At 47.6% G+C, this 11,497-nt stretch overlaps 1 protein-coding gene across 1 annotated transcript; it reads left to right on the forward strand.

Annotated features, from left to right (window-relative positions):
• Positions 1–6,239: 6,239 nt before the first annotated feature.
• On the forward strand, positions 6,240–10,992 carry LAMTOR5 (late endosomal/lysosomal adaptor, MAPK and MTOR activator 5). The gene is made up of 4 exons (XM_038541031.1): positions 6,240–6,318; positions 6,709–6,770; positions 10,162–10,279; positions 10,658–10,992. Exons 1-4 carry the CDS (start codon positions 6,284–6,286, stop codon positions 10,716–10,718), a joined length of 276 nt encoding a protein of 91 aa, XP_038396959.1. The 5' UTR covers positions 6,240–6,283; the 3' UTR covers positions 10,719–10,992.
• Positions 10,993–11,497: the final 505 nt, after the last annotated feature.

Below are 11,497 nucleotides of genomic sequence, written 5' to 3' on the forward strand. Positions count from 1 at the left end.
TTGTCGGTATTTATTTCATTTACACAATTCCAAGGCCGATAAATGTTGACATTAAGGCTGATTTGATGTGGGATACAGACAGTCAAGTTAAGGGCAAGATATTGTATCAGTTCCTCTAAATTTTCTTTTCTCTGGTCGACAATTTTTTATACTGGGTTGATCATTTTTTTATTCATAAGGGCTTCATTCCCATTTGTCATGGCTGCATTGACTGGGCATCTAATGAAGGCTTGGATATGGAAGTCTGCATCTCATTTATTCTCAATAGTAAAATTACTAAAGCATCAGGAAAATAGCTTCCTAAGCTGGAATTTCTTTAGCCTACCCTGAGTCATCTAAAATATGTTTTGCTTGTGTCCTCCAGGATTGGGACTCAGCTGTACACTTTGGGAGACAGTACCCAATTCCGACTTTTTTTTTCTAGCTTTTATTTATTTATTTGAGAGACAGAGAGTGAGAGAGACAGAGAGAGAGCAAAAGCTGGGGAAGAGGGGCAGCCCCGGTGGCTCAGCGGTTTAGCACCGCCTTCCACCGAGGGCCTGATCCTGGGGTCCTGGGATCAAGTCCCATGTCAGGCTCCCTCCATGGGGCCTGCTTCTCCCTCTGTCTGTATCTCTGCTTCTCTCTCTGTGGTGTCTCATGAATAAATAAATAAAATCTTAAAAAAAAAATTTATTGTCTCACAGTTCTGGTGGCCAGCTGTCCAAAGCCAAAGTGTCAGTGGGGTTGGTTTCTTTTGATGTCTGTGAGGAAAGAATCTGTTCCAGACCCCTCTTTAGCTTGCAGATGGCAGTCTTCTTCTTGTATCTCCCTGTATCACTGTCCCCTCCAGGAACGTCTCTGTGTCCAAATTTTCCCTTTGTACAAGAACACCTGTCATATGGAATTAGGGTCCATTGTAATGCCCTGATTTCAAGGATTATCACTGAAAGCCCTATTTCCAAAAAGGTCCCATTCTGAAGTACTGGGAGCTAGGACTTCAACACACGAATGTTAGGGAGACACAATTCAACTTGTAACAATGGAGGTCTCTGACGTTGGTTTAACTACAGCTCTAAAACAGCCTCCAGGGACGCCTGGGTGGCTCAGTGGTTGGGTGCTTGCCTTCAGTTCAGGTCATGATACCAGGATCCAGGATTGAGTCCCACATCAGGCTCCCTGGGAGGAGCCTGCTTCTCCCTCTGCCTGTGTCTCTGCCTCTCTCTCTGTCTGTGTCTCTCATGAATAAATCAATAAATCTTAAAAAAAAAAAAAACAGCCTCAAGTAGCACAATATAGTTAGAGTCCTGGGTAAAAGGTGAAGAGTATTAAGTTCAAGTTCTAAATCAGCCATTTCCCCTCTCTGAGCCTCAGGTTTCTTCCCCAGAGAACAGGAGATCTAGATGGGGCCTCCAAAGCCCTCTTAACCTTTCCAGGATTGTGTCACCAATGAAGTGAGAGAAGTTGAGGCCACATAGTAGGGGAGTCCACAGTGAGGCTCCATCATTTAAAAGCAGAGTGATCTTGAGCAAGGACTGACCTTCTGAGCCTTAGGGGGTTTTAAACTGTAAAATGGAGAGAAGTGATAGGAGCTACTTCAAAAAGTTGTGAGAACTGGGCACCTGGGTGGTTCAGTGGTTGAGCGTCTGCCTTCAGCTCAGGTCATGATCCTAGGGTCCTGGGGTTGGGTCCCACATGGGGTTCCCTGCATGGAGCCTGCTTCTCCCTCTGCCTGTGTCTCTGCCTCTCTCTCTCTCTCTGCTTCTCCCTCTGCCTGTGTCTCTGTCTCTCTCTCGGTGTCTCTCATGAATAAAGAAATAAAATTAAAAAAAAAAGTTGTGAGGACTATATGATAGAATATTACTCAGCCACAAAAAGAACAAAATCTTGCCATTTGCAAGGACATGGATAGAACCAAAGAGTACTATGCTAAGCAAAATAAGTCAGGGAAAGACAAATACCATAAGATCTCACTAATGGAATGAATTTAATAAATATAACAGACAAGCAAAAGGAAAAAATAAGAGAGAGAGAGAAACAAACCAAGAAACAGACTCTTGGGCAGCCTGGGTGGCTCAGCAGTTCGGTGCTGCCTTCGGCCCAGGGTGTGATCCTAGAGTCCCAGGATCAAGTCCCACATCAGGCTCCCTGCATGGAGCCTGCTTCTCCCTCTGCCTGTGTCTCTGTCTCTCTCTCTGTGTGTCTCATGAATAAATAAATAAAAATCTTAAAAAAAAAAAAGAAACAGACTCTTAACTCTAGAGAACACACTGATGGTTCCTTGAGGGGAGCTGGTGGGGGGATGGGTGAAACAGGTGACAGGGTTTAAGGAGGGCACTTGTGATGAGCACCAGGTGATGTATAGAAGTTTGGAATCACCGTACTTACACCTGAAACTAATATCACACTTATGTTAACTATACTGAATCTTTAAAAGAAACTTTTAGTAAAACATAAATATTCTACTAAAAACAAAACAAAACAAAAAAGACTGTGAGGACCAGTAAGGCCTATGACATGAGCAGAACCCTGCTGTCCTCACGTATGTGAGCTGTGAATGGTATTACTGCTCTTAGTCAGGCTTTGGGTCTAGGACTCAGGCCTCTGGTGGTGCCCCTGTCAGAAGGCGGGGACCAGCGTCCCACCTGGTGGCTCCCATGGAGCGAGATGTTTTAGCAGCAACACTCTGGCGACCCTTGTGACCCGCCCTTCCCTGGCTCCGCCCTACCCAAATCCTACCCCATTCTGTCACATTCATGTCATTGGGGTTAGGGCTAGGAATTCAGGGGATTTTTTCCTCTCCCTGTATTTTCTAATTCCTTTACCACACAGAGGTGTAATGACGCATATTGAGTTATGGCATTTAGCACAGCTCTGCAGAGCAGCTGTGTGAATCTGGCCCTGTGACCTCGCTGCCCCATGAACTCAGCTGCTCAAGGTATACCTCAGTATTTGGCTCATACCTTTAGCCAAAGGTACTCTTTGGAACTCTCCCTAGCTTCTCATGGGTGTCCTCACCTGGACTGTAAACAATCTGAGGAAACAACAGAGCTTCTTACTCAGATTTAGCAGAGCTCACTTACTGACTCCCACAGTGTGTCAGCTCCTCCTCTGTAAAGTACCTCATAGAATCCTCCCCACCGCCGCATGAGGCGCGCACTGGTGCTGTCAACCTACAGATGAGCCCCTGAAGCTCAGAGGTCACACAGGGAAGCAGTAGCCAAGCCAGGATGCAGTTCTACCTCTGTCCCTCTGAAGCACAAGGCTCCCCTCATCCAGCTGCACCAGCTCAGATGTGCGGATTGCTTCCCTTCACCTGTTATCCTCCAGCCTGAGCAGTTTTCCATGGCCGTGGTGCCCCCTAGTGGCACACCAGGGCCCATTCCCCAGCCAGGTTTCCGGCTCATTCCACCGCAGGCCTGTGATATTAAGCACTGCCAGAGTGACCAACGGTTGGCCTGGGATAGCAGACCTATAGGACCAAGGGAGAACCAGACCCTCTACCAGAGCTGTGCATCCTCAGTGGAGCCCCCAGGAGGGCTCTGCTCCTGAGAGGTGAAGGAAGAGGGGCCAGGGTCTCTGAGGCCAACAGCAGCAAGAGGACCTAGAAGGTCTGGTTGCCCCAACTGTGCTTCTCACCTCCAACTCGCCAGTCAGGATATGTGGGCATGGCCATTCTCTGCTGGGCCCTCCTGGGACTTTGATTTTAAGAGCTTGTTTTATGGAGGAGAGGAGGAAGATGAGGATAAGTGTGGCAAAAGTTCAAGATTTAAAAGTTTTGCTTTTTTCTTTGTTTTTTTAAGTAATCTCTACACCCAACATGGGGCTCGAACTGACAAGTCCTAGATCAAGAGTTGCACACTCCTTCAACTGAGCCAGCCAGGTACCTCACCACTTACATTTCCTTTCCCAAAAGACCCATCAAGGGCAACCTGGGTGGCTCAGCTGTTTAGCACCGCCTTCAGCCCAGGGCCTGATCCCGGGTCCTGGGATTGAATCCCACAACCGGCTCCCCGCAGGGAGCCTGCTTCTCCCTCTGCCTGTGTCTCTGCCTCTCTCTGTGTGTCTCTCATGAATAAAGAAATAAAAATATTAAAAAAAAAAAAAAAAAGGTGGGGGGGAATCCCTGGGTGGCTCAGCGGTTTAGCGCCTGCCTTCGGCCCAGGGTGTGATCCTGGAGACCGGGGATCGAGTCCCATGTCAGGCTCCCTGCATGGAGCCTGCTTCTCCCTCTGCCTGTGTCTCTGCCTCTCTCTCTCTCTCATAAATAAATAAAACCTTCAAAAAAAAAAAAGGCCCATCGAGATTCTTCAATAAATACTGAATCCTATTGTGCTCTACAATGCTCAGGATGCAGAAACGGAGGAGACACTTCTCCCTGTCTTTGAAAAGTAGGCATATAAAGAATTACAATGCAATGAGGGAAGTACTTGAGTATGGGGCTTTTCCTGTCACCCCAGAAGTGGATTCAGCACTGAAAACTGAGAAAAAGAATGATGAAATACCCCCACCAAATGATGAATGTGGAAAACTGTGTGGGGTCAGGCACGCCTCCAGCAGTCTCCCCTTCCCCCAGCACCTCCCCAGCCTATACCAGCGGCCTGCTCCTTCTGCCCACCTCGCAGGGGGGGACAGCAACAGGGCAGGGAGAGGGGTAGGGTGGACTTGTCTGCCCTCTTGCCTCTGGGGTGGCAAGGATGTGTGGGCCAGCACTGTCTGGCTTTGAGAGAATCAGAGGTTCCCTGCAGCTGCGTTAGCCAATCTGGTAGCTGTTAGCCACAAGTGGCTACTGAACATTTGAAATGTGGCTAATTGGAATTGAAATGTGCAATGAATGAGGTACCTGGGTGGCTCAGTGGTTGAGTGTCTGCCTTTGGCTCAGGTCGGGGTCCTGGAATTGAGTCTCGCATCGGGCTACCCACAGGGAGCTGCTTCACCCTCTGCCTGTGTCTCTGCCTTTCTCTCTGTGTCTCTCATTAATAAAAAAAAAAAGAAGAAGAAAAATGTTTAAAAATTTAGAAAAAAATTACAAATATGGCTCAAGTTAGAATTACACAGGAGATATAATTTGTAATCTCTGCCGGGGAGGTCACAAACCAGGGAGAAGTCCTAGAACCGTAAGCTTTACAGCGCGTTGGGCCGTAGGGGGCGCTGCCGCAGAGCCAAGCTTCCGGCCCGCGGGACTTAGGAGGGCAGAGGACAAAGTTTTGTGGGTTTTTTTGTTTTTTTTAAGATTTTATTTATTTATTCATGACAGACACAAAGAGAGAGAGAGAGGCAGAGACACAGGCAGAGGGAGAAGCAGGCTCCATGCCGGGAGCCCCATGTGGGACTCGATCCTCGGACTCCAAGATCACACCCTGGGTCGAAGGCAGGCGCTAAACCGCTGAGCCACCCAGGGATCCCCGAGGACAAAGTTTTTAATGCTCTTTCAAAGATAGTTTTAAGCTGCTTTTCCTAAACTTTAATTTTTTTAAAATTTAAATGGCCCAAACTATGTTAACATAAATAATTTTTCTAGGTAAAAGTCTGAAACTCCTGAATTACAACATTGAGTTTTAAGGAAGCTGCGAGTCTCACTATCAGCTGGGGATGTAGCCTTCGACCCAGGAATCCCATCCTAGTAATTTATCATAAGGAAAAATTTAACGTGCACAAATATTCAGCTACAAGGATACTTATGCGGTATGTAGTACCCAGCCCTCCCCCCAAAACTGACAGACTAACTGGACACTAATAAGGGTTCACTTAAATCATTTATGGCACAACTATACTATGGAGTATTTTGTAATTACTACAACAGATGTAAATGGATACTTACTGACATGGAAAGACATTTATGCTAAATTCTGTGAAAAAGGCCAGCTACATAACTGCATGTCCAGTATTGTGTCAATTTTGCCTAAAAAAAGAAAAAAAATGAATAAGAGCATACACTTGCAGGCAATGGGCTGAAAGAATATTCTCCAAGAGGTTTTTTTTTTTAAGACTGTATTAATCCGGGGCGCCCCGGGGGGCCAAGAGGACTAGGCCCCTGCCCCTGCTCAGGTGCTCAGGTCGGGGCTCAGGTCGCGGCCTGAGCCCGGGGCGGCGCCCGGCACTGCGTGGCCGCTCCTCTCCTGCTCCCTCTGATCTGCTCTGGCGCGAGAGGGGGACGGGCGGGGCGGGCCGCGCCTGGGCACCGCGGGCGGAGGGGCGGCGAAGTTTGTCCCTCTGGTGGCGCCGTCCCCGGGGCGCCGGTCGCGTCACGTGGCCCGACGCTCCCGGCCGGGGCTGAGGCGGCGGCGGCGGCGGCGGCGGCGGCATGGAGGCCACCCTGGAGCAGCACCTGGAGGACACGTGAGTCGTGCGGCCCGCGGCCCGTGCCGAGGTCGCGGCGGAGGCACCCGGAAGTCCCGCGCGGCCCGCCCCGCCCCGAGCGGTCGACCCGCTCCTCCCCGCGGGCGGCGGGCGACGGGCGACAGGCGCCCCTCAGGGCTTCCGGCCGCAGCCCCGCGCCCAGCCCGAGCCCGGGGCACGGCGCCCCCGTCCCCCCAGACACGTTGGCTCGGGCGCCAGGCTGACCCCAGGTCACCGCGACGCCCCTGCCCTGGAGGGCGCCAACGCAGACGCACTGCCGCGCCCGTAGAGCGCGAGCCTGGTCTGCAGGGCCCCCGCAGGCGCGGCGCCGAGCACTTAACCCCGTTTCTGACCCGCTGTGCTTCCCTCCCCCGCGGCCCCCGGAAGCAGCATGAAGAACCCCTCCATCGTGGGCGTCCTGTGCACGGACTCGCAAGGACTGAACCTGGGCTGTAAGTCCCCGCCGTGCGCCCCCCGGGGGAGGGCCGGGAGCCTAGCCCCTCTCCCCTCCCCGCGCACCTCCCGCTGGCCTGCCACCTGAGGGGCACCTCTGTCAGACGGACTCTGTCTCCACACGGGATTAGAAAGGGGAGACCTTCCCGGGGCGCCTGGGCGGCTCAGGCGGCACCTGCCTTCTGCTCTGGTGCTGAGCCGGGGCCCAGGTCCTGGGATTGACCCCAGGTCGGTCTCCCTGCTGAGCAGGAACCTGCTCCTCCTCTCTCTGCCCCTCTCCCCTTCTGGTGCTGTCTTTCTGAAAGGAATAAAATCTTTTTTTAAAAAAAGAAAATTGGGGGATCCCTGGGTGGCGCAGCGGTTTGGCGCCTGCCTTTGGCCCAGGGCGTGATCCTGGAGACCCGGGATCGAATCCCACATCGGGCTCCTGGTGCATGGAGCCTGCTTCTCCCTCTGCCTGTGTCTCTGCCTCTCTCTCTCTCTCTCTCTCTCTCTCTGTGACTATCATAAATAAATAAAATTTTAAAAAAAATAATAAAAATAAATTAAAAAATAAAAAAATAAAATTGGGATCCCTGGGTGGCGCAGCGGTTTGGTGCCTGCCTTTGGCCCCAGGGCGCGATCCTGGAAGTCCCGGGATCGAATCCCACATCGGGCTCCCGGTGCATGGAGCCTGCTTCTCCCTCTGCCTGTGTCTCTGCCTCTCTCTCTCTCTCTCTCTCTCTCTCTGTGACTATCATAAATAAATAAAATTAAAAAAAAAAAAAAGAAAAAAAGAAAATTGGGATCCCTGGGTGGCGCAGCAGGTTTGGTGCCTGACTTTGGCCCCAGGGCGCGATCCTGGAGTCCCGGGATCGAATCCCACGTCGGGCTCCCGGTGCATGGAGCCTGCTTCTCCCTCTGCCTATGACTCTGCCTCTCTCTCTCTCTGTGACTATCATTAAAAAAAAAAAAAAAAAGAAAAAAAAGAAAGAAAGAAAATTAAAATTTTTCAATTGGTATTTATGAAGGTAGACATGTTTTTGCAGTTCTGGCACTACAAAATTGTTTCTACTAAAATAGAATTTGAATTATTATTTTTTAATTTGAATTATTTTAAATTGGGTCTAGCAGATAGTAACATCAGGTACCATTTGTTAAATGTCTACAGACTACCAGGCTTGGCGCAGTTTATCTCTAATTTTCACAATAACCCAGCGAGATGGGCGGTGCTATTTTGAAATCCAACTACACTTACCAGTAAGAGAGTAGGCAGTAAAAACAGGACCTTCAGAGTTGAACACACTTGGGTTCAGCCCCCTGTTCTTCCTCTTGCTTAATAGTGTGAACTTGAACCAAAAATAGTGTTTCTGAGCCTCAGTTTCTTTACTGGATTGCATCGGTTGATTGGTTGGTTGTATAGATTTACTTTCAAAGGGCAAAAACTCTTAGACAATTTAATTTTTTTTAAGATTTTATTTATTTATTCATGAGAGACAGAGGCAGAGACACAGGCAGAGGGAGAAGCAGGCTCCCTGCAGGGAGCCCGATGCGGGACTCATCCCTGGATCCCAGGATCACACCCTGAGCCGAAGGCAGAGGCTCAACCACTGAGCCACCCAAGTGTCCCTTTTAGACAGTTTAAATACAAGTCTAACAGAATTACTCCCTTAAAGTCAGGTAATGCCAAAACACATTCTCACTTCCAGACACCCGTATCTTCCTTGTCTTCTCTCAGTGAAGAAAGGGGGTCTGATACTTTATTCATGTACCTCCTTATCCCTAGTGTGACCTTTAATTTCTTGTGCACACATTAACTTTTGCACATCTGTCTCAGGAATTTCAAACCTAAAGTCATCTTGCATGGCCAAGATAATCTCCACTTGATCCAAATGGTCTAAAGCCATTTGATCTTTCATTACGTGGGAATTTACCTAGAGCTTTTTTGGGTCATTGTTGTCATCAAGTTTTAAGATATAAAAAATACGGTCCTTGATTCCCTCTCACGTCAGAGGAGGCTCATCACTATACAGGCAGCCCTCATCCAGGCCCCCATGGCGCAAAGACTGGTGCTAAGCAGCCAGGCCTTGGGCAGTGAAGATGGAGGGCAGTTGGTTGACGCAGGTGGAAAGGATGTGAGCTGCCAAGGCTACTCTGAGCCAGGATCTCTGTACTGGGTTTTTGTTTAATGACAGTAATTATAGAATTTCATTATTAAGCTCTTATTACGTGCCAACCACCATTCTAAGTGCCTTCCCCAAATTGACTCATTTAATCCTCCTAACAACCCTGTGAGGCAGATAAATTGAGGCACAACGACATCTGGGGGGCTCAGTGATTGAGCGCCTGCCTTCGGCCCAGGGTGTGATCCTGGAGTCCTGGGATCGAGTCCCGCATCGGGCTCCCTGCATGGAGCCTGCTTCTCCCTCTGCCTGTGTCTCTGCCTCTCTCTCTCTCTCTCTGTGTCTCTCATGAATAAAAAAATATAAAATCTTAAAAAAAAAAAAATCCACTGACTGCTATAGTGGCGTGTCTGTTACCTGCCATAGTTCCAGGCAGGTGAGCTTGTGCCACCTCCCTTTTCTTTTTTTAATTTTTTTTTTAATTTATTTATGATAGTCTCACAGAGAGAGAGAGGCAGAGACATAGGCAGAGGGAGAAGCAGGCTCCATGCACAGGGAGCCGGAAGTGGGATTCGATCCTGGGTCTCCAGAATCGCGCCCTGGGCCAAAGGCAGGCGCCAAACCGCTGCACCACCCAGGGATCCCCTTGTGCCACCTTCCTATGTGGAAATAATAAACTTAGTCATTACTTTTGGTATCTGGCACCCCAAGATTTAGTTATCTACAGGCTAAAACAAACATGAACAAAAAACAGTTATGTTGATATTTGAAAACAGCCAGCTTACTCTAGTAGAAATAACAGAATATTCTCATATACACTGTCAAGGTGATCTTAGGGCTGAACTCCTCTGAGGTTGAGCTCACTAAAAGGAAATGAGATGTCACATGAGGAATTAGTTTCAAGAGTCTCTTGCCCTTTCTGACTGCTTTTTGTCAAATTCACCTCTGAGTGTCTTGGTTTCAGAAAGGTTCCTGTAAAATGAGTTTATGGCTTTCAGATGGATTTCAATTACAGCTTCCTTATATGCGTGAGGAGGTGTTTAGAGATGGTGATGAGAATGATTGAAAATTGAGTGTCTCCTGATGCTTTATTGATTTAAGAACTGTCTCTGGCTTCCTTACTTATGTAACCAGCTTAGTATCAAGACAAAATCATTTCATTTCGGTACCTAACCTAAAAGACCGTGAACTGAGCCTTCTTTTTGTGAGTAAGTCAATGAGAGGTACTATTATAGCTCTAGACTCCTTTTTGGACAATTAGTGACCTGGTGACATCTCTGTCTTCCAGGCCGTGGGACCCTGTCCGATGAGCATGCTGGGGTGATATCTGTTCTAGCCCAGCAAGCAGCTAAGCTGACCTCAGACCCCACTGATATTCCTGTGGTGTGTCTAGAGTCAGATAATGGGTAAGTAGTTGTTAGCAGATCCTTTCCTTTTTATAAATGGTGAAAGAGGAATACGGAACTATGCAGAGTATGATCACAGCTTTGTAAAAAGAGAAAAAAAGTGTGCATGATATACATGTAGGTAAATGTGTGTATGATATACATGTAGGTAACAACATAGTAGTGGTTGTCTCTGAGCAGTAGGATTATAGATTCGTTTAATTTTTCATATTTTATATTTTTCTCTTTCCCAAATTTTTGTGTTGATATATTGCTTTTGTATATAAAAAAATGATAAATATTTTTTTTTAGTTGTGTCCTAAACCAAACAGCATGTTTAATCTTCAACAGTCTCCCACTTACAACATTTTACTGAATATCTTTCGCTTTGTCTTTCAGGAACATTATGATCCAGAAGCATGACGGCATCACGGTAGCAGTGCACAAAATGGCCTCTTGACGTCTCATCAGTTCTCCAGCAGCCTGTCGTAGAGGCTCCATCCTACCTACGTTGATTATCTTGTAGAACGACTAAAGTTCCAATAGTTAGGCCATTTATTTAGTGTGCATTGGGCACTTTTCTGTTAATTTTAGAGTAAACTGCTTTTGGACACCCAATGGACCGACTTATCAGAACATTAGTAAGAAAGGATCATGTTTTGAAGCAGCATGTCCAGGTCACTTTGTACGTAGAGTTTTCTTATGTTCAATAAATCTGGTCAGAGGAAAGCTTGGATCTTTTCTGGATTCTTTAAATTCTTATCAAATGTTCTTTTTTTTTTTTTTTTTTTTTCAATTTACTCTTCTTTTTCAGAAGAAGCTTCCCGAACTACACACATCCTCACACAGTGTCCATAGATATTTAAAACAAATTAAGCCTATAATTAACAAGCCCACCCCATAACAACAATATAGCTAATATCACTAAGTACTTGTACCAGGAACTCATTCTCACTGATGACCCTACATGGTATGTACTCTTAGCTGCCCCATTTTGCATTTGTGTAACTAAGGGATTTGCAGAAAAACCTTTTGGATTTAAGACTCCCAACTCAGGGGTGCCTGTCTGACTCAGTCAGTGGAGCTTGTGACTCTTGATCTCAGGGTTGTGTGTTTGAAACTCATGTTGGGTGTAGAGGTTACTTAAAATCTTTAGGGCCTCTGGGTGGCTCAGTCAGTTAAGCATCTGACTTCAGCTCAGGTTATGATCTCAGGGTCCTGGAATGAGCCCTACATCAG

Source organism: Canis lupus, chromosome 6, assembly GCF_011100685.1.
Source record: "Canis lupus familiaris isolate Mischka breed German Shepherd chromosome 6, alternate assembly UU_Cfam_GSD_1.0, whole genome shotgun sequence".
Lineage (NCBI taxonomy): Eukaryota > Metazoa > Chordata > Mammalia > Carnivora > Canidae > Canis > Canis lupus.

Coding starts and splice junctions, on each gene's coding strand:
- LAMTOR5 (XM_038541031.1), top strand. CDS start 6,284: ATGGAGGCCACCCTGGAGCAGCACCTGGAGGACAC. Junction 6,319..6,708: donor GAGCAGCACCTGGAGGACAC/GTGAGTCGTGCG, acceptor CCCCGGAAGCAG/CATGAAGAACCCCTCCATCG. Junction 10,280..10,657: donor TGTCTAGAGTCAGATAATGG/GTAAGTAGTTGT, acceptor TTTGTCTTTCAG/GAACATTATGATCCAGAAGC.